The following is a 23,358-nucleotide window of genomic DNA, read 5'->3' as shown; positions in this document are numbered from 1 at the left end:
AAGTTTTAGCCCATTTTGATTTTTGGGCTAGATATCTCGCAAACCGTGAATCCCACGAGAAAACCGAGAGTACCAGAGCGCTCCACTCGTTGAGAGCTTCGCGGCGATATAAATTTCAAATTTTTCTGACACCGTTTTTCGATGGGTCTCACGGAACTTCGCAGTATTTTTCCGAGTATTTAATGAGCTTAGAAAATTCCGTAAAATTTATGTACTAACCCCCGTGTTGTGGGCTTCGTGTAGGTATCTTCAATTCGCGGAAATTCGACAGTTGTCTGGGTCTGTGAATTTTTGGTCAGACAGACCAGCTACCGGAAAAAGTCTCCAAAGTGAATCGAGGTTTTGGCTACCCTACCATTGTCAGATGTCCCGAGCGCGTCCCCAGAGTCGGAATCGGCAAAGGTAAACCCGAACCTTGCTTTTTTGTAATTTTCTAGTACTTAAATAGGATTAAAAATTCATAAAATATTCGTGGTAGCTCAGAAAATTATGATTCTTTTTGCAATAGCCTGGTAATATTGCAAAGAATCGCAGGGCAAAGTTTTAGAATTTTTAGAGCTTATTTGGGCAGTTTTTGCAAAAATGATCAATTATAAGGACTAAATTGAAATTTTACATATTGTGATGGATCACTGATTTGATGGGCCCAGGAGAGGCTGTGTGATGTGATTGAGTTGTGGATATATGGATTGTGAATATATAAGTGTGTTTTGAGCCCTTTTACAGGTTGGGTAAGTCCTAAGTATAGGGGAGACTCTGCCGGATTTTCGACACGACTTAGGATGTATTTGGTCTTTTCTTAAGTTTGTATTAAGTCAAATTTATTAAATGATTGTAATAAAATTATCAGGTGAGCCGAGACAGCCTTCTTCCTCCGCCCAGCCGCCACAGTGACCGCTGTCAAGTCTGTGAGTAAAATATTAATTTTAATTGTAATTTCGATATTATTATATATTCAAGCATGCCCATGCATCACTTATATGCATATATCTATGTAGTTAAACTCTAGGCACGATTTATGTTGCATTCATAACTGTTAAAGTGCCATGGATGTTGTTGTAGTAATTTGGAGCAGTGTGCGTGCGTTGGCGTGCGTGTGATGTGGTGTGGACTATGGATAGGACGGGTAGACACGGCTCGAGATCTTCGCTAGGACCCGGTCCTTCGGGATAGATACGGCTTGAGTTCTTCGCTGGGACCCCGATTTGGTTATTAAGTGGAAGTCCGAGCTGAGTTCTTCGCTGGCACAGGTTGGATTTAAGAGAGCTGTATAGGGGATCAGCTCCCATATATTATGATTGATATTATTGTGGGTGTGAGTGCTCCAAATTACCTTTTTGCTGTTATAATGTGAATTTATTGCTGATGTTACATTTCACTCTACAGGATGCATTAGCTTTAGATAGTTATAGAGATTATGGTTAAAATTGATATTTTACTCTCTGAGTCGAACGCTCACTCCTGTTCAATATTTTTCCAGGCCACAGGAGGATATTTTTGAGGTTAACTTGCTTTTCTCCTTCGCAGGTCATCTATTCATGTTTGTGTAATTCTATAAACTTCTAGAATTTCTGTATGTGTTAGAAGTATTTAATTGATTTGGGTCTGTAATATAAATTGTTATTTTGGACCTGTAAAATTATTATCACATGCATGTTTGATGGACTGGATGAGGGAGCTGAGCTCCCATTTATTTTTATGATGATATGAGTATGTGGAGGGTGAGCTGAGCTCCCCAATTGATTATCTAATGTGTTTACAAGTCCGGTGAGTCAAAACTCCCGTTGAAAGGTCCATTTTATAACCAGACTCTGTCCGGTTGATTTCTTGAAATTGGGCCCAAATGGGCCTTAGAATTGGGTTAAGAAATAGTTAGGCTTACTACGTGCCTCAGGGGCTTTAGGCTGGCCCAGGTCCTGGTGCCGGTCCGGCCCATAGGTTGGGTCGTGACATAGATTGCGCAAGCAAAAGACTGTTTCCCTTAAAAGCAAATCTGATAGTGTAGCAGGCATAATATGCAAAATCTGAAATTGAGGAGCTTCTCATGGTATATATATTGCAAAATTTCAATGCTATAATTCAGCCATCAAATTTTAATTTTAAGTTTAATTGTAAAAAAGATATTTCCGCCTAATAATATTGGCAAGACCTTCATCGGAAATCTAATATTTGACATTCAAATAGCATGTATCTGATAATAATTTGAGAAAAATTTAATCTGTCTTTCCTTTGTGAAACTCACATTTTTAAATAAAATGTCGCAGTAAATTATTTGTTACTTTTTCATTGATAATAAATAAAATTAATTAATTATAAAAAATTAAAATTTAGAAAATATTGTTTTTTAGTCTTATGAATTTGATCAAATTAATGATTTAATTTTTATAATTTTAAAAAATTAATAAATTAATTTTTTAAAATTATATTTTATAAGATTCTTTTGAAAAAAACTTCAAGAAAAAAACTTTCTAAAAACAAAATTTTGTATTAAATTTAATTTCAAGAAATATTTTTTAAGAAAAATTTAAATAATCAAAACATATTTCTTACAGAAATTACTTGAAAAATTCTTCAAAATAAGTTTCATTGGAAACATTTTTTCTAAGAATATTCTTTCTTGAAATAAATATTTTATCTTGGAAATAATTTTTTGAGATGTTGAAAAATATATATATATTTTTTTTTAAATCTTAAGCTGTTAAAATAATTTTTAAAAGTATAAAAATTGACTTATTTATTGTTTTTAAATCTTTCAAACTGAATAGTATCTTATTTTTATTTTAATTAACCGTAATAATGACTTTTTATATATTAATTTAATAAATTCAATTTTTAAGAATGGACTCATTTGAGTTACGAAATACAAAACTTATTATTTTTTTTAATTACATGAAAAAAAATTATAATTTCTAAAATGTAATAATTATGATAAATATAATTTAACAGCCGTTAAAATAATTTATTTGAATATGGATGAAGTCGATTTGAAATCGGATTTTATTAATGGGTTTTTTCATTATGTCACTGCTGACATTTACATTTGACTTTGATAAGCTGTGGATTTGATAGAGCAATAACCAAATAAATAAATAAATAAATACTATTGGTTGAATTTGCAGGCCTCCAAATCTTTCAGCCTGTGTTGGTAATAAATAATCCAATGATCTTCTTAATTGATTGGTCAAATATTGAGATTTATACTGTGATATTTGAATTCTCTGAACAGTTGAGCTTGCATTTCATGTCCAATAAAAATATACAGATTCATCTCCTGTAAAATTCTAGCAATTGGTGCACGGAAAGTTAATATGTTTAATGGGAAAAGTATTTGACAACTTCACTGCAAATACAATGTCTCTAAGACTTTTTATTTATTTTTTTATAATGGAACTGACAGGACCTGCAATTTCTCAACTTGCTCTTGGTCAAGTCCCTTTCTGTTGGGAAATTTTATTGTGCTACAAAAGCAAGCTTGGTATCATACCAACATTGTAACATTTCCAAGCAGGTTCAAAGTGATGGACTAGCTGGAATTTTCTTTATCATTGATTGAGAACCCAACTTGACCTCAACTTAATGTTTTCTGTTAAAAAGTAGTTGTGCTCATCATTATTGGTATTATATTAATGTGAATGAACCGCTGATATCAGACAGTTGCAACTCAATTACTAGTAGCCATTTCTGCCACGTGAAGAACACCATAGTTGAATAAGTTGCCTTTACCATAAGCTTTATTGACCCCATTTCTTTATATCTTCCATCTGTTCTTGCAGCAACTTCAACTCACCTCATCTGCAAGTACTGCAGCAATACGTAAGGCATGTGGGTTAAACTGAAGACAAATTAATGAACCTGGCCACCACTTGGACATTAAATCCTCTTTACATCAAAGATTACCGAGTATTATCTTCAAATTTTTACCAGGACAATGAACTGAAACTTGTCCACAAGGGGAAATGATAGGATACAAAAAAGCAAGCCAAGCCAGGCATTCATGTAATCTCAATTTAGCCCAATTTATGTCATCAGCAAAGATCAACAGAGGAGAAAAGATTTTTCACTCGAGATTATATTTTCTGGAACTAATATTTAGATTTAAGACACAACTACTAGTTGAGGTCTGGCATAGAAACATTGGGTTATTGATCAAATAGAACTTACAAGAGCAGACGAGGAGAAAATAAGATTTACATTAGCAGAGGACATAAAGCCGAAAGCCTTAACTCATTACATTCCAAAAATAAATATAATCTATTCTTAAATCATCTCCTGTGGGGATTGTGCAATGATTTTTGAGATCCCTCAAAGAGATCCAACAAATAATTTTGTAAGTCATCAGCACTGTACTTGATGTGCTTGTCGCTTATGTGATTTGTATGCCTTCCAACAAATGTTCGATAGGCCTGAATCACCTTCAGAGATGTTGAAATTCGCAAATCTTCCCGAAGCTCAGCATCAGGAATGATCCATGCTGTTTGAGTCCTGTAAACCTCCTCAAAAGCAAGATAAAAGCTCCGAAACCTCTCCTTGAGAAGGGTTTTTGGAACAGAATCAGAACTGGAATTTCCCTCATCCTTCAACAAAGACAGGACGGAACTCCAAGTAGCTCTCACGTAGTTCATTGCATGCTGTTGGAATTTCCAGTTGCGTTTTCGTATCCAGTCATCCCCAACTATGTGCCTAAGTTCCGAATTCTTAACCTTCTGAGCCATGTAATGTATGTTGTTCATCAAGAAAATATGCTGCAAGGAAGGATCTCTGTATAACTTGGCCTTTTCATCCAGGTTGCATTCTAGAATAGATGTAACTGATCGGAAGTGGAGAGCCATTGGGGAAGCATTATATGTAATTCCACTTGTGTTCTCTTCTTCTGTAGGCGGACTCGTGTCAGGGGACGAGGTAATGGGATCCTCTCCATCACGATCCATGAGAAGCAAATTGAGGGTCTCACGGTAGTCAGTAAGAGTGTTGATATAATTCATGACATACCTAGTGAGATGATGAATTCCACCGCCTGCAAAAGGATTCGGAGACACACTTGTTGCAATGGCATTCTCAAACTCAAGAAATGCTGCCTTCGCAGAGTCCCCTAATCTCCTTAGAACCTCACAACAGTCGGTTCTAACACAAAAACCAGACTCATCAGAGTATAAAGAATCTATATCTGGAAGAAGATCTGCAAGAACCTCGTACATATCAAGAATAGGAAACAATTTCTCTGGTTTGTGGGGATCAATAGAAATGGCTTCGCCAAAATTTAATAGCTGCAACATTGAAGCTTTTGAAGCCTCAGAAAAACAAACCAAATTAACTGTTCCAAGCTCTCCAAAAATTTGTTCAGTGAGCCATTTCTCGCTAGCAAGATAGACCCGCACAAAGATCTTCATAGCCCTAACCCATCTCTTGATCCTGGAATTCAAGCTGCCCCACTCCAATTTCAGCACATCCTCAATGCTCAGTTTCTCCATTTCAAGGATAAAGAGACATTCATCCAAGGCATCTCTTCTAACACTAATATATGCCTGGGAACATTCATGACCATAACCGGAGATGAGCATTAAATTTGCAATATTTCTGAGGTCAGAAATTACTTCTGGATTAACCAAATCAATGATGAATTCCTCTGAAGCTCTGCTGATGCTATCTCTATTAACTGATTCCTCAACCGAGTCATCCCCAAGAGAGATTACAGAGCCCAGATCTGTAGCATCCTCTTCACTTGAACGGAAAGACACGTGCTCTGGCTCAAAAGGTTGCCTGCTTTGAACAAGGATATGCTTGAACTCTTCCTCAAGCCTTGCCATTGCCATTTGAAGAATATCATGTGCCCTCCTCAACAGCTCCTTTTCTCCATCATCTTTATTCAAAGACAAAGTCTCCAACCTTTCAGCCAACTGTCTGGCTTCTTCAGTGGCATTTAGATACTGAGTTGCTTCATCAAGACCGGAATCCCATATCATAGACTGATCTGTCTCCCAACTCATAATCTTCTCCTCAATAACATTTAACCGTTCCTCGATCTCACTTGCTGCCTCAACCTTGTTTTCGTTGACTGTGGTTATGCTAGACAATTGGGCACTAAGGTCTGCCAAAATTTTCTTGGCATCATCTGTAAGGTTCTTTTTTGATCCCAATGCCGTTGCTATGTGTTTTGCTGCAGCAATCAAGTCTTCATCTCTCTCCGATTCTGGAATCACAAAGCCACAATCCCCCATGGCTAAAGAATCCACAAAGACCAACCCCCAACTGATCTCTTTTTTGGGTTCAACAATCAAATGGAATCCAAGTCCACACTTGATTGTATTAGATCACTTTTTCGCCGTGCTAGATTGGCTTCTAAACTCCAAGCACTATACTTCAATTCCAAAATCAGCGTATTAAATGCTACTCTCTAGATTGTAATTTCAAGCCTAACCCTTGAGCATCCGATTCCAACTGATAACTGGTGAAAAAGGAAATCATAAACTGATCAAATAAAGAATAGGAAAAAAACTAAAAAAGAACAGTACTAATATGATTACAACTTGCAGTTGCAATAATTAGCAATAATGAATCTTTAGTATCAAAAGAACCACCAAAAAACTTGAAACCCACTTCATCGAATGACTATTTTTAAGCAATCTCTTAACAAAAAGGAAAGCCAAAAGCTCAAGATCGCAACAGCAACAAAGAAAACGTGCACAAATCACAAAAGGGAAGAAAAGAAATGCTTTGAACAACGACAAAAAGAAGGTAAAGACAGAGACAAAATTAAAAAAAAAAAAAGTAAAAAACTTGAAGCACACCTCGGAAAGATCGGCAAGAGAGAATTGCAAAGCAGATGAAGAAGAAAGATAGTGCACGGTTTCAGATAGAAAAGTAACGAAGTGTACGGTAAGTTCAAAGAAGAACCCAAGTGACCAATCCTTCTCGGAGGTTCAAGGAATTTGCAGAATTTCTTTTTGTTTTTTTTTGTTTTGAACTGGGTCTACAATTCCAATGGCTGATCTTTCTGTCTCTTATCTTTTTTCTTTGCGTTGCTTTTCGCAGGGAGCAAAGTTGCTCCACTTTGTATTTCCTATGTTGTCGTTTCGTGACTGTTGACTATGAACAGTCTCCACGCAAGAATATCAAACCAATACGTGTCACCCTCCATTCTTTCATTTCTGTCTCTGCAACGACTAATTTCGCGGTTTGCTTTTTGACCAAATTGTACGGTAATTTGTTTTAGAATTCCCCTATTTTTTTTAAATTAATTTTAAACAAGGATATGCTTGACATTAAATGTTAGCCAATACTGAAAAGTCAAAATTCAAAATTTGATCTCATCTCCAAAATTTTCAAAGTAATATAAAAAAAAAATATTCAAAATTAGATCAATTCTAAATAAATAATTTATATGAAAATCAAAATTTATAAAAATAAAAATAATGAATTTTAATTGAATAATATTAAAATAATCTCTGAGATTTTAAATTTAAACTTCCGTTATTCCTGTCTTTTCCTTTTTCTAATCTTAATCATTATAAGTTTTGGGAGAGCAGGGCAGAGATTTTTGATGGAGCCTAAGCAATCTGCCATTTTCGTCGTTGATTAATGAAAAATCAAGAGGTGTTTCAGGGCTCCTTTATTATTTTTCAACCACACGTGTAATCTCTTTCACACTTATACCCATTATATAGGGAACATTACGATTCCGACTTCACATTTTACGATTTCTTTTGTATAAATAGTCCTTAAATTTAAAATTTTATAATCTTAGTAATGATTTAATATCATTAAAGCTATATTTGTTTTATAAAATATTTTTTACATTTAAAATTAATTATCAAAATTTTTTTTCTTAATTAAAAAAATTATAATTTTTTATATTTTAAATTTCAATAATTTTATTAAAATATAATATATAAAATAAACCTATAGAGTTAATTTCACATTACAATCAAATAATAAAAAATAAAAAATATTTTTTATGAAAAATAGTGCTTATATATAAATTATTTTATTTAATAAACATAATTTAAATTAAAATTAATTTTATCAAAATTTTTTATTTTAATTTTTTTAAAATACTTTTTTTCTATTTTTAAACAAAAGAAATTTCTTCATCAGCAGATCCAAAAGGAATAGTGGAGTACGGCACGGGCTTGAAAAGCTAAAATCACCCAACTGCTCTATTAGATGTGAGCGTGACAACCGCGATAACTCCAACTCATTGCAATGTAGACTTGCGCAATCCATTTTAATGTTCCCTTTACAAGATCCATGTGCATTTGTTTAAAGTTTTCCCAATTAAATTTCCCAGACCCTTTATAAAACTTTGTATCACATTAAATGATTGTAATATATTTTAATTATATATATATAAGTGTTTATCTTAATTTATAAATCGATCTAGTCAGTATATAAATTATAAATATAAATTGATCTGTTAGTTTATGATAATTTTTAAATTTATAAGTTAAACTTATAAGTTAAAAAAATAAAATGGAGTTTCATCTTTTTATTTTGATATTTATAAGTTTTGTGCTTATAAATTAGTTTGATAAGTTTTTTATTATATTATTATTATTTAATTTTTAAATTTTATCAAAATTTTATTTAATATTATTTTTAATCATTTTAATAGTAAATATATTTATAAGTTATTTTTTATTAAATATATCAATTGATTATCAGTCGTGTATGAGCATTTTAACCAAATATATAACAAGTTAAAATTTTAAATATTTATAAACTCAAATTAATTTATAAGTATTATGTATTCATAAAATGATTTTCATAAATTAATCCAAACACTTTCTTAATATAAACTTAATCTTATATAAAAAATTTAATAATATTTAAATTAAATATTTATATTAAAACATAATCAAAATAACGTATATGTTAGTCACCAAATCAATATAATTAAAAAATTATCAATGAAAAATTCTCTTCATCATGGAATAGACCGAATCAAAGTATACAAATGGAGCTTACGAGATTAGATGAGATAGAAATTTTCACAGAAAAAACAAGCCGACTTTTCATCCTCATTTAAGTTCATTGTATTGTTCTATTATTATGCCATTTGGACTTGAAGAAAATGATTGAAGATGGGCAATACGTGAAGTTTTCGTAGTTTGAGGTCAATTTGACAATCTCAAGCTCTAGTCCATCCCACATAATTCTTTCTACCTAGAATAGTATTTGTTAATTGTTATGGTCTTGTTCAATGCTTCAAGAATAACTACCAAGCTAATCCCTCTCTCTCATATTGCTTCTAGACGGCCAGCCAAATGGTGGTTATTGTGGTCTTGTGAGCTTACGTACATAAGACTAAATTTATATTCTCAAATTGTATATGCTGTGATTAGAGAAATTAATAAGAAATTTTATGTGATCTGACCCCATGAGCTGCCTATTAATTCTTAGTTTGAAGAGTTGGCTATTGGGTATTCTTGCTTTGAATCATTGAACTGTAAAAGAAATTGCCAACACCTAAATAAGAAAGACCTTTAAGAATAGGAGTTTCAAATGATGAAAGCTATAAGATAAGGTTTCATGACAGCTTTTCCAAATTAAATTAGGACTAAAGAACAAAAATAGACTAATCAAGACAATTCTGACCAGTCTTTGTTTCTAGGGAAAAAAAAAAAAAAAAAAAGCCATGAACAAAGTGCTTACAATTTGCCTTTTAATTATTCCCACCCAATCACTGAAATCAATATTTAGAATAACGCATAATTACAATCTCTTAATTTCTTCCTACTAATTTCTTTCAATGGTTAAGAATGAGACAGCCCTTTTGTCTATAACAGCAATAAAAATTAACAGAACAGAAGAAACTTGTTAAATAAATTTGGGGAGTTTTTCTTCTCTTTTCTTTCAAGATTTGGGAAGGGGCTCTCCTTTCAAGAATGATTTGAATAGCTGCAGGGCAGCTCTGGGCTTGAAAAGAGGCACTTCATGACCAGCTCCTCTCACTGTTGCAAATGTTAGCCCTGCATATACCTCTGTCCAACCTCCCACCTTCACAATTCCATATCCCATTTATTATTTCTTACTACAATCTCAGAAAAATATTTCCCTTTCTTGTAATATTTCATTTTAATCTAAAACATCTATCAATAAAGAAACCTAATTAGAATCTAATATTAGGTACTGATAGCTATATCAAGAAGTTTGTGTCCACAAGAAAGAAAGAAATCAAAATATCAACATTGACAAGTCTGACAAAGACAAAGTTTGTTGGGGGAGGATTGCATTGACTATCCAGTTTAAGCCCTAAATTATTATTATTATTTTTTTAACATCAGTTCTGCACCTTCTGGTAGACTTTCCCACTGATAATTAGCCTTTAAATTGAAATATTATCTACTCTTGTTTAAGTTAAACAATGCCTAAGAAACAAGTATAACTATCAATAATGCTTGTTTGATAAAAAATAAGCAAAGGGGTTAAATTACTGACCTGCTTCTTAACATACCATGGATACCATGGAATTTTTGTTGCTAATTTAAGCCGTGCAAGGGCGTATCTTGTTGCAGTAACTGGCACAACTGAGTCTATGTCCCCACTTCAGATCGCTCAATAAGAAGAAGAAGAAGAAGAAGAAGATTAGTACACATTAAACATTATGACAAATTAATAACGCAGGATTTTTACAGTAAGAATACAAATTTCAACCTGAATACCCAAACCCTCAGGCCACCAGCAATCATTTGTTTGTAAATTGGGAGAATGGAAACTTCTGTATCATTCCAGTTTCGATTCAGAAGCTCACTGCATCAACAAAAACATATATTTAGTTGCTTTAGTTTTTGTTGCACATCAATTTTGTAGTCTATTATAGATGCAGAAACATAACCTGCAAGCAGTCCACTTGTAAGGAATTTTGGTTAGATTGGCATGGAGTGCTTTTTGAACATCAGGCCTATTGTAATAAATCTCAGCGTATTTTTCAGTGCAAGGATCATAGCCAGATAACTGCCTGAGAATCTGAAAACAGCAGGCAAGTTAAAACAAGTAGCGTATCATAATTTGGCAAAAAATTGTTGCTTCTGTGGTTAGCAACTCGAATCATACATACCTTATGAGGACGGTGCGGCAATCGAATACTTTGTGGAGTAAAAGTGCTACCATCAGACTTGTTACAAGGGGGTGCATAAATGTTGTACTGGTCAATGTTGCCAAATTCTTGATCCATAGCATAACTATATAATGATTCACATTCATCTGATTCTTTTTGCCTGCGAAAATCGCATGTGTTAATGAGTTGCTGATATGTCTTATCAGAGATCATTGCATGACTCCACCAGTAAGTCACTGTTCCAAGGTTGTCGTAGTAGTTGTCTGTTACTGCATTCCCCACCTAGATAACCCATTTCATTTCAGCAATGCAATACAAAAATAGGCCATAAAAAGGAAAATGGCAATTGGAAATGTAATTACCATAATTCCTTTGAGATTTATTGGATGCTTAGACTTTTTATTGTACATCATGATTTCTCTAGCCAGCTGAGGAACATAATGCCCTGCATAACTCTCTCCAGTAAGATACACTTGATGGTGTTTGTATCGTGGGAATCGATTCATCCATCGAACCAGGAATTCCAGGGAGTCCTTTGCTGAATCAATTAATTAGCCAAAACATTTATTTAGACTACAAATGCTACATTGGAACAGAAAAAAAAAAAAAAAAAAAACTTCCTTTCAGATGAGCTTGAAAAAAAATGTGGCTTGAATAATACTGCCTTTTTAGATTCATAATCAAATGTTTACACTAAAGATTCTACATCAGAATCCAATTACAGAGAAAGAAACATGGTTGATTATATTAAAATGATTGCCCATATTAAATAACATACAAGCAGCTACTACTACCTTCTTATGGCTAGCAATGGCCCCATGTGCTGAATATGGACCAAAAAATCCATTTTGTTCATGAACATGTAACTATAATTGGTGCATAATGTTTCGTGTATTGATCGGACAAATCTTAATCATAAAACCTGATTAACTTGCTAATTATTCGAAGCTGGTCAATTGCTACTTTGGTTCCAATGATGAAGATTAGGACCACGGAATCATCATCATAAGGTAGTGGTGCTATGGTCATTCAAATTATGACCTAACTCCTACAAGCAATCGTTCTTTTTAGAAAAGAACAATCATAGCAATCACATAACAAAGAAAAGTTTGCACTAGTTGTGGATCATACCAGTGCGAATATCCCCGGTATCTAGCAAATCAGAGGAGCGGTTGCTGTAAGAGAAACCAACACCAGCAGGAGCTTCCAGGAACAAGAGGTTGGCCACAGTATTCCAGGAGAACTTGTTAAGATATAAACCTGAGGCTGTCTTGTTTATTCTAAATGGGCCTATTTCCTCTGACGCCCCATAGGCCACAGAAGAGCAACCAGGACCTGAGATATGAACATAAATTAATTAATGATCATTAAACTGAGATGGGTCCCGTAAAAAAATTGTTTGCTTCAAAAAAAAAAAATCATACGGTTAAAATCGACTCCCCAACAAGGACTTGTCTAAATTTACAAGATTCTCTTGGACCCATTTGAGCGTGATACAAAAAATAAATAAAATTACAATTGCAAGGACAGATGTGTTACTTATCATTTGTCTGAATCAAGAGATGGCTAGGGTAAATTAATTTGCTAATTTGGCAATTTAAGTTGGTAATTATCATATACTTAGCGAGTAAAGACAGAATTTTGCAAGAAATTTGCACTATTGATGGCTGCACCTGCACAAGCTGACAAGGATGGCTAATTATCTGTAATTGTTCTGACCTAATAATGAGGCCTGCTTTAGTTGCTTTCAAGCATTTATCTTTCTGATTGCCCTATCCACACACACACACACACACACACACAGAGAAGGGGGGGGGGGGGGGGGGGGGGCCCCGGCGGTGGGTGTGTGGGGGGTCACCGGGTGCGGATACAGTGATTTGTGCATGTATTCAAATTTGTATTATTGCGAGAAGAAGAGATTTTCTAATTTTATTTCTCTATTGGTAGCCACTACCACTAAGCCAGGTTGTGAAAGAAATGTGGGTTACTTCCTATTCTATCCCACAATATATTGGTAGTTAGGTCATTCATCTTTTAGCCATTGGTAGGCCAGTCAGGTAGTGACCACCTCCCTCCAGTGTCTTTCCCTTTTCTTGGTTGGAGGTAGAAACTAGAAAGGCACTTCTTCCAGCAAATAGATGGAATACATTTCCTTCCCCTGCATACGTATAGACATATCAATCTTGTCTTTGGACCTCTAGTGTTTTGTTTTGGGTCCCCTAATAAAAAAGAAGAGAGAGAGAGAGAGAGAGAGAGAGAGAGAGAGAGAGAGAGAGAGAGGTGCCTAGAGATATTAACATCAACTTCTTCTATATACACCTCCATAAGATACAGAGAAGTTTATTATTTGTTATGTCGGCAAGCAAAGAAGTTACTGCCTGGTTATGGACATAAATGAGAAAACAAAGATAGCAACCATTGCATTAATAAGTTTGTACTTCCAACATTGAAAAATTGCATGTTACCATCCAAAGATGTAACTAATAGCAATATAACAGTAACAACAACTAAACTTCCATCACTTTATTCCTCTCAAGAACTAAGCCATCTTCAAGAAGAAGAAAACAAAATACCAACATGCATAGACATATAGAGAGAGACTAAAGGGAAGGAAAGGAAATTAAGTGTCTAACTCAAACCTCCATTGAGCCATACAACCAAAGGTTTAGACAAGGGGTCAACAGCAGCCTCAGTGAGCCAGTAAAAGAGAGCTCTACCAGCAACTTCTTCAACAGTAACATATCCAGAGAACTGCTGGAAGGAAACTTTAGGTTGGCCAGGAAGTGAACCTATCCTATCAGCTTCTTCTTCTGCTTTTGCTGCTGTGTTTACTGCGTGGCAAATAGCACTAGAGAACACCACAGCCAACAACACGAAGACGACCGTGGGAATAACTAAGATCTGTCTCTCAGCCATGACCATGGCCCTAACAAGAGATGAAAGAAAAAAAAATGAAATGGCTGGTCACTTCCTAGTTATGTGTGTTTGTGTGATGGGAAATATGGAGAGTGCTATTCAAGTTGAAATAAATAGGGGAGAGAAAGGAGGTCATGACCTTTGAATGTCATCACCATCACCCAATATCACAGGAACTATTTGGACAGTGAACACCCCCTCCCTCCCTTGACCCTCTCCTTCCATTTCTTATAGGTGAAGAGTAGACCCAATTTGAAAAGACTGCATTAGCCCTATCAAATAACTAGTGTTTTTAACGAGGGATGAAATTGACATATTAAACACTTGCATAATTTTCTTGACATACATAAAATTTTTCTTTAAATAGGGTTCTTAATTTTGTCTCACCAACAGGATCACATGGTTTTGGCTTGCCCATGAAACACTCTTGTATATATATTGGCACTTCCTATCTTATTTTTTAATTGTGTTTTGTCATATACCGCGGCAGCTTGTAATTTTTTAATGCGAGGCTATTCTTGTGGAAGCCTAAATTTGCAGCTACTTATTACATTGTCTTGTTGCAGAAAAAGGCCTTTAGACTTTAGAGACGGCTGCTAGAATTCTATATAAACTAAAACTAGTAGTATATCATAATTCGACCAGGAAAAGTGGCCTAAAGACTAGCTAGTATCTAAAAATAATTAGCCATCTTAATTAGGACAATCAATTCTAGTATATATGAGGATTTATAATTGCTTTCCTAATATAGGGTTTTAGGGTTTACCAATTAAAGTGCTAATATAACATATTCAGCTTTGAAAACATTTCTTAGCTTTGAGAGTTAATTTGAATTCAGTTTCTCATAATTGAATTGATGATCATAAAAATACTCTTTAAGTTTTAATCTAGACATATTATTGTCCCGATCATAATGGAAAATAATAAAATACAATGAGATTTTTTTTAATAAATCTCTATGAAGAACTAGAATTATTATTCTATTGATGAGATTTCTAAAACAATCATTAAAAAAATATGATTAGTTATTAACAAACTACATTTTTATAAAATAAAAGGGACTTTTTAGCATAATTCCCTCGGGGAAGTGTAATTGAAGTCTTGATATGGCAGGTTAATTATTTAAATAATGGATTGTTAAAAACATTTTACCAAAATAATTTGAATATGAAACTATTTACAAATATAGTGTTTGCTTATGAAAATGTCAATTAAAAAAAATAATTTCATTGTTTAATTAATAACTACAAAACCTCCAATTTAAAAAGTAATTTCACTGGCAATAGCATGTGTCAGTGTTAACATGTCAACATGTGTCAAATACACACAAAACCATCAGCCAAACTAGTATTTTTAGAGTACGTCAGATTGTTTATGAAAACGCCAGTTGAAATGGTATTTTCTTAAGCATATATTAAAATATATCAGAACTTTAAAATACATGAAATGCAAAAATTTTGCTCCCTCAATGACACAGTGAACTTTCAATGCAAATTTAAATACCTTATCCTCTTCTCAGAATGCAGATTTTAGAAGTATAGAGAGAAAATTGTGAAATTTTTAGAGTTTTTCTATTGCTTTCATACTAGATTCTTATTTCCTTCTCTCTTCTTTCATATACAATAATTTCTTTAGTTTTTCACATATTTAGTTTGATTAATGCATAGGTTTCTTTTTTTTGTTTTTTTTTATAGAACTTGCTATGTTATATTTATTAATTTTATATCAATTTATTGTTATAAATAAACATATAATTATTTATTTTGAAATTATTCCTTAAAATGAAAATTAATGAACAGTATAAAATAAATTAAGAGTATTGTAACTATTTTTTATTTACATTTTTATTATGAGAGTAATTATTTATTTTCGATGATTTTAATTGTCCTTTAAATTAATTTATAATATTATAACTCTAATTTCATAAAATATGACAATTTTGTTTTAGCATAGAATTCATGCTAAAACTTTAAATTAATGAGAATTCTGACTTGCTAAAAAGATTTGCCCATTTTATTAAAAATTTATCCATCTTGTTGTGATTTCTTTTATAATACACTGTTATAACTTTTCAATTTGCTTTTAAAACGGCCAAATAAAATGGCAATTTTAGTGCCAAAAATTGAGAGTTTCACTTAATGTGACAACATATAAAATTGACAGTTTGATTGACAGTTTTGTGAGTAATATTGCTTTGTTGTGTTAACACAAAAACACAGGTGTTCAAATATGAAATTACTTTTTCAATTAACGGTTTTTATTATATTATATTATTTTGATAAATAGTTTAAATTTCATATTATTTTAATAAAATATTTTTAAAATCACATTATTTAAATAATTAATCTAGATATGGCCAGGGGTTGATGAGAAGGTGATGATGGCTGTTTTGGAATTGAAATGCCCTTCAAAGTGGCTCACAGTGCTTAAAGCCCCCCACCCCCACAATTTTTTTTCCCCTGCTCTATTATGTTGCTGAAGACCCACCATGCATGCTCCTTTCTTTATCTGTTATTTGCTCTCTTTTTTTAATTGAAAATTTAATTTAATACTATTTGTAGCTCTCAACTTAAATAAAATTTTAAATTTGAATCTCTCTTATAAATGAAAAAAAAAATTGCTTTCTTTTTTTTTTTTAAGAATTTGGCAAACTGCATAATTGCTTTCGAAGGTTCTTTTATTGAAGTTTCCTACTTGTGTTTTGGATTTTTTATTTGGATCTCACCCTGACCACAAAAAGGATATGACAATATCTCTTCACCCTATTTTCTAATGTGGATTTCTTTTGAACCAGTCAAAGTAAAGTTAAAAACTTGAAGGAATCAATGACGTGATCCCTTTAGGGGTAATATCGTAACTAAGATGTAGGTATACGTACAAGGTAATAGTAAATGAATAATTTATACAACTAAGTATGGTGAAGTAACAAGATGTGCAAGAAGGAAAGTGACGGATGAAATGAACAGCATGCTGACCAGAACAGTAGCTTCTGAAAGAAATTAAACAAGCTTAAATCCATCCTTCTCTTTGCATCCTCTTAAGGCCCTGGATAGGTAAATTTTTCAAGTTTAAATCCATCCTCTCTCAACCCATGACTATAGAGTTAACAGAGACCAGAGGCCTAGAACCTAATGAAACCATGGCTTAAAGTAAAAGCTTCTCAACTCAGTCGACAAGTCTGGCCCAAACACCCAAACCCTAGTTAGGGCAGCCACAACACAAGTAAGAACAATGAGGCACTTCAAGCTGCCGCCACTATCGCCAGTGTGCCAAGGCAAACAACGGAGATGTCACACAGGGATGAACCAAAGAGTCAATAATAGCGAACCACGATGTTTCTTCAATAAACGGGTTTTTTACCCAAAAGGGGTAATCAAATATAAAATTTTATCAAAATAGGTGAGTTTGAAATTAATTACTAAAAATGGATGAATTGTGCTGAGTTGGATGGGCTGAGTACCAGACGCTAACTACAATAGCGTTTTTAAGGTCCGCTATTTATAATAACGTCGGAATGAAAAGTTTGAAAAGAAAATCAAACGTTATTCAAAATAGCTTCTAACTTTCCTTTAAATAATAAAAAAATTAATTAAAAAAATTTAAAATTTGGACACTACTTATAGTTTAATTTTGATTTTTTATTTTATTAAAATTTAATTTAATTTTAAATTAAAAAATAATATTTATAATAAAATTTAAAAATATATAATATTAAATATTATAATTTTATTTATTAAAATAATATTTTTAATTTATTTAAAATATAAAATAAAATAATTGAAAATTTAAAGAAAAATTAGATACTATTTATAGTAGCGTCCAATTTTTCTTAAACTCTTTTAATTATTTTTTTTTAATTTTAATTTTTAATTTTATTAAATTTTAAATTAAAAAAATAATATTTGTAATAAAAATATTATAATATATATTATTAAATATTATAATTTTATTTATTAAAATAATATTTATATTTTATTTAAAATATAAAATAAAATAATTAAAAATTAAAAAAAAATGTTAGACGCTACTATAAGTAGAGTACAACTTTTAAATTTTTTTTTTAATTAATATTTTATTATTTAAAGGAAGGCATCTAACTTTCTTTTCAAACTTTTCATCTCGACACTGTTATAAATAGGGTCCGGACCTTAAAAACGTTGTAGTTAGCGTCTCATACTCGGTCCATTCAACTCAGCACAATTCATCTCTTTTTGTAATTAATTTTAAACTCACCTATTTTGGTAAAATTTTATTTTTGATTATCTTTTTTGGTAAAAAAACCCTCAATAAACAAAGGCCAAAAGCAAGTGAGGAGCCAACCACTAACAACCACCAAACCATGGGAGCTCCAGAGACTTCTAGGAGAGAGCGATATGTAGAGCTCCATATTAGTCAGTCAATTCAAAGGTGGGTAAGGACTTTGGAGAAGTAGACCTTCAAGAACCCAGCAACTCGAAAACTTCCCATCAAATACACCAAAATCAGCATTACAGAGACAACTCCGGGAGATCAGAAACACAACAAATAGACACAGCAGGTGACGTAAAAAACCCTCTCAGATAAGCCCTCACTTGCATGCAACCATATATACAACCCCGCCCAGAGACCAACTCTCTGGGCAGGGAAGGAAGCGGTCCCCCACGCGGATAGGGCAAGCACACTCGACTACTTTGGTAGGGACGACGGACTAAGTCTCAAAAGAAAAACCAAACATAGAGAGGAGAGTCTCTTCATAAAGAAAACGATAGAGACAGAGATTGAATTTCAATTTTTATTTTTGATTTTATTTAAGAATGGATGGATTATGTAATTATTTAATAAAATATTATGCATACTTAAAAATAGAGGTAAATCTTTTAAAAATTATCCAACAGGTAAGACACACAGCAATAGAAATATATAATCACATTATGCAGCTTCTTCAGCAATAACCCCCATTTTCCTTCCCGATTAAGGGTCGACAATCCGTGCCGATAAGCGCAACAAATGCTTATGCAACATTATCTTTGATGACAACTTTGATTATCCTTTTCCTATCCTATAATTATGGGAAAAAAGGCTATCAGATTTTTCAATTTTATTAAAGATGGTAATATAATTGCTAGTGGTGGCCGTATCAACAATTGCTGTGGAACAAACTCTTAGTATGGACAAGAAACTATTACAAAACCTTGCAATGACCTCCAATTTTATTTTTTGTAAATTGATATTATTGATATATTTATATCATATAATTTTATTTAAAAAAAAAACTCTAATAATAATAATAATAATAATAATAATAATAATAATAATAATAATAATAATAATAATATGCAAGTATTATATATGTGGGAATAGCAGTAGCATGCAGCTGCACAAGAGTAGAAATAATTATGATGGTTAAGACTAGTGGAGAGGAGAAGAAAGAAGAGAGTATAAGTTGGAAATTTGGAAGCCCTTAGAAGTGATGAAGTCCCCCACTTTCACCTCTGTGTGCCACTAGTTGTGGTTATTGAATAAAGTGAGAGAGACAGAGAGTCACTCTCAATTAGTCAATGCTATCTTCCTCACCCTGCAGAGACCTTGAATTGCTCATATATGTGTGCCTCAATGGATCAATATCTATTCCTGCCAAATTACCAGAGCCTTTGATAACTCTCTATCATCATCATCATCATTTCATAACATATTCATGCTGCAATTTTAGCGTTAAATCCATGCGTTTTTAATATTCCTTCTAAATAATAGAAAATTAATTTTTTAAATTATATTAAAAAAAACACATTATTTCAAACGAATCTTAATATTGGCATAGAATGTTCTAGTTGGATTTGAATATGTTGATAATATACTCTTCAATTGGTTGAGATTTAAAAAGAAAATTAAGTTTAATTTTTTTTTTAAATTTCATATATATTTATATATTACACTACAAGAATTTTACGAATTATCAACGGATTTTCTTTTGGTAATCTTATAAAACAGTTGGTCATTGAAATTACTAATGGATGTGTTGATTGCAATGGACATCATTGATAATTTATTGAGAGAAAAATAAAAAAAATCAAACATTACAATCCGTTTGTAAATTTACCAATAGATTTAAAATTTATTGGTAATTTAAAAAAATAAAAAAATATTTTTAATTAAAATAATAAAATTTATTATTATTTTTTAGATTAAATTTTTAAAATTATTTTATTATTATAAATATTTTTTTTTATGACTAACAATTATTAGAATTATATATATTATAATGAGAGGAAAAAGTGGTATTTGAAAAAGAAAAAAAAAAGATGAAGAAGTGAAATGAGGGAAAATTATATTAATAAAAATGGAAAATATATGGTAAAAATTGAAATGGAGAAAAAAAAAAGAAAGTGAAAAAATGAGAGAAAAGATAAAAAAAAAATGAGAGAGAAGATAAGAAAATGATGAGAGAAGAGAAAAAAATTAGAGGGAAAAAAAATTATATTTAATTTTTTTTTATGACTTTTAACTTAATAACACATGTTAAATCTATTAGTAATTTAAACACTCAATTTTTTATGTCTTAAAATTATTAATCCATTAGCAATTTAAATACTCAATTTTTTTATATTTCAATTTATCAATAAATTTTAAAATTTATTAATAAAATTCGTTGCTATATTAGTAAATTCTTGTAGTGTTAACCATTAATTCAATGAGATAGACATCATATAAATATTTATCTAAATATAAGATAATATAAATCCATTTAATTTTAATTGAATTGAAAATTAAATTTACTATTTTACATGAAAATATCAATCCTTAATATTATTTTAGCATTACAAGGAAGATAAATTGGGATTGAAATTGTCTAAACAGGAGTAGTTGTAGCAACAAGCAAGTGCCTTCTATTTTTATACCATTAAATTAAAATTTATTAATAATATGTGATTGATAAAAATAAAGTGGAAAGTTATTTTTTGATTTTTTTATTATAAATTTAAATCTCACAAAATTAATAAATAATAAAAATATATTAATATAAAGTTGAAAATGAATTTAATAGAATTTAGATTAAATAAAAATTATGATATATTATTTTAATATTATATATACTTTAAATTACAAAATAAAACGTTGCTTCTGGTTCTTGGCCTTAATGTGGTACTGTATAATATTGAGTGCCTGCAACCGCACCAGAACCAGTCAGGCAACAAGTATGAGGACAGGATTCAGAAGACACTGATCCACAGTTTCACGGATGTAATGGCCTCTGCAAAGCACCCACGTGCCACCCATTTTATCACCAAACACAGTCCAGTCATGTCTTGGCTTTGGGTCAAAACCCATTGCCCATTTCCTGTCTTTGCCATGGCTATGCCTGTGCCTATCCTTGTTTTCTTGTCCTCAACTTTTCTCAGCTCATTAACATCACAATATTATTATTATTATTATTATTATTATTATTATTATTATTATTATTATTATTATTATTATTATAATACCTAATTAAATGCATAGCTATTATAAAAAAATTAATTTAAAAAAGGTCATTATATATATAATTTTAAATTAAGAAATTTTGATTTTTAATTTTATTTATTGCTTCTGAAAATATATAATTGATTGGGATATAATTTTCTCTTTAATTAATATATGAATTTATTAAATATTTCATCACCACAATACAAAAACGTTTATAATATTTAAAGTTTTAAATTAATAATTAAAATTATAATTTTTTAAAACTATGATCGATGTTTATTAATGCAAGAAATTTTGTATTTAAACCAAAGGCTTTTCACAATGTCATATTTTTGTTCCACTTGATGCATAAATATTCTATAATAAGAAAAAAGACACTATTTATAGTTGGAAGTGAATTATGAAATCAATGCGTCCAAGAGTATCTAATCATATTATTTTATGATGTTAACCATTCCTCCTATATATATATTTTTACACATACGTACCTATCATCTCTAGTCATTAATATTTTTCAAATAATCAATAATTGTTAACATTACTGGATGTCAAATTGTTAGATCTAATGACAACAAATCTATGGTTATTTAATACATTGCTTCACTTATTTGAATATTTTAACTTGTATCACTCTCGAATAAAGGAAAGTGAGTTTGTATACTCAGTTCTGACCTTTAATAAAGGATAACGATTTTGTTCAATTATGATTTTGCCTACTGCCATTTAAGTACTCTTATTAAGAGACACAAGTATAAATCCCATTTAGTTTGTAGGAGTACCCTTTAACATCGGTTGTATGATCTGAGAGTAAAATTAAAAGAAATTATTTCATTTTAAAGTAGTTCATATCATATTTACAACTTATTTTTAATAGTTACCTTGGATAAACAGGTCAATTGATTTGTTATCTTTGATAAATAGGTCGAGTAGACTAATAATTCTATAAATTTACTGTGATACCTCTTATTTCTATCATCTCTTATTTATTTAAAATAATATGATTAGACCTCGTGTGTAGATTAAGATAATCCACTTAGTGTATCTTTACACATGTACATTGGTTATTGGGTATCCTATTGTATAAATAGGTATCCACCATTTCAAGTGACTTAATTGCATACCCTTTATTTTATCCTTTACCCTTCTCTCATTTGGATACCAAAGCGAATGTTCACTTCAGTTATCCACTTTTACTAACCTGCTAGAAAATTAGGTAGGTTTGATACCTATTTCGTAGTACCACCTGTAACTGGTTGAAGTTTCCTTGCCCAAAATTGCAATACACAAAAGCAGTCATGCTCCCATACAAGCACTCGGAAGTAATCGAACATATTTTAAAAGTATTCGAGCTTCTATATTTCCTATAATAGTACTCAATTCACGTATCCTTTATTTAGATACTCCAATATCACCAGTTATCACTTAGTTACTATAGTTTTATAATGAGTTAAATATATTTTACATCGGTAATATTATGATATTTTTTGTTCTACCTTCCACTTTATTGCAATCATGGAATCATTAAATTCATGGAAAAAAAAAAGAAAATAAATATAATTATAATAATTATGTTTTTTTTTATTTTTTATCGTAGAACTACATTTTCATACATGTCTTTTTTTTATTATTAGTCAAATCATATAAATACATCAATAAAAGATTAGTAGGTCCATTTGCCAACCTATAGTGACATTGTACCTGCTAATTACAACTTGGGATGTAAGTCCAAACAAATATGTTGTCACTAATCTGCTTCGACATTAATTAGTTTTCGCTTTCTTTTTTTTTATTTTGAAGATAAATTATTACTAATATATAGAAAACATCCAAATGCATGCCTAATAATATCCAAATTAAGGGTATTTCTATTCAATAATGGCCATAAGAAAGCTTGGAGAGAACAATAAAGACGAAGAAAGACAAGATATGGAATTAATTAAGTAGATATC

At 31.4% G+C, this 23,358-nt stretch overlaps 2 protein-coding genes and 1 long non-coding RNA gene across 4 annotated transcripts; all 3 read right to left on the bottom strand.

Moving 5' to 3' along the window:
• Window positions 1–4,121: 4,121 nt before the first annotated feature.
• On the bottom strand, window positions 4,122–7,148 carry LOC110659339 (exocyst complex component EXO70E2). The gene is made up of 2 exons (XM_021817228.2): window positions 6,786–7,148; window positions 4,122–6,442 (listed from the first exon to the last, which is right to left on the bottom strand). The coding sequence occupies exon 2, from the start codon at window positions 6,213–6,215 to the stop codon at window positions 4,263–4,265; it is 1,953 nt and encodes a 650-aa protein (XP_021672920.2). The 5' UTR covers window positions 6,216–6,442; window positions 6,786–7,148; the 3' UTR covers window positions 4,122–4,262.
• Window positions 7,149–9,698: 2,550 nt separating this feature from the next.
• On the bottom strand, window positions 9,699–14,156 carry LOC110659340 (serine carboxypeptidase-like 25). 2 transcript variants are annotated; one of them, XM_021817229.2, is made up of 8 exons: window positions 13,693–14,156; window positions 12,185–12,388; window positions 11,416–11,591; window positions 11,054–11,335; window positions 10,832–10,962; window positions 10,651–10,746; window positions 10,435–10,540; window positions 9,699–9,993 (listed from the first exon to the last, which is right to left on the bottom strand). In XM_021817229.2, the coding sequence occupies exons 1-8, from the start codon at window positions 13,973–13,975 to the stop codon at window positions 9,850–9,852; spliced, it is 1,422 nt and encodes a 473-aa protein (XP_021672921.2). In that variant the 5' UTR covers window positions 13,976–14,156; the 3' UTR covers window positions 9,699–9,849. The 2 variants fall into 2 exon arrangements, with proteins under 2 accessions (XP_021672921.2, XP_021672922.2); XM_021817230.2 differs by having other exon boundaries at window positions 9,848–9,993; window positions 10,435–10,550.
• Window positions 14,157–16,851: 2,695 nt separating this feature from the next.
• Window positions 16,852–18,389, bottom strand: LOC131183186 (uncharacterized). The gene is made up of 2 exons (XR_009151329.1): window positions 18,251–18,389; window positions 16,852–17,307 (listed from the first exon to the last, which is right to left on the bottom strand). It is a non-coding gene; the product is annotated as an uncharacterized LOC131183186 (long non-coding RNA).
• Between the last annotated feature and the right edge of the window lie 4,969 nt (window positions 18,390–23,358).

Source organism: Hevea brasiliensis, chromosome 9, assembly GCF_030052815.1.
Source record: "Hevea brasiliensis isolate MT/VB/25A 57/8 chromosome 9, ASM3005281v1, whole genome shotgun sequence".
In the NCBI taxonomy this organism is placed as follows: Eukaryota; Viridiplantae; Streptophyta; class Magnoliopsida; order Malpighiales; family Euphorbiaceae; genus Hevea; species Hevea brasiliensis.
This window is presented reverse-complemented; position numbering and strand designations above follow the sequence as displayed.

Bases quoted from the DNA above. Each gene is read 5' to 3' on its own strand.
- LOC110659340 (XM_021817229.2), bottom strand. From the start codon at position 13,975: ATGGTCATGGCTGAGAGACAGATCTTAGTTATTCCCACGGTCGTCTTC. The intron at 12,389-13,692 runs GTTTGAGTTAGA...TTCATATCTCAG, and splicing joins GGTTGTATGGCTCAATGGAG to GTCCTGGTTGCTCTTCTGTG. The intron at 11,336-11,415 runs GTAATTACATTT...TGGGTTATCTAG, and splicing joins TAAATCTCAAAGGAATTATG to GTGGGGAATGCAGTAACAGA.
- LOC110659339 (XM_021817228.2), bottom strand. From the start codon at position 6,215: ATGGGGGATTGTGGCTTTGTGATTCCAGAATCGGAGAGAGATGAAGAC.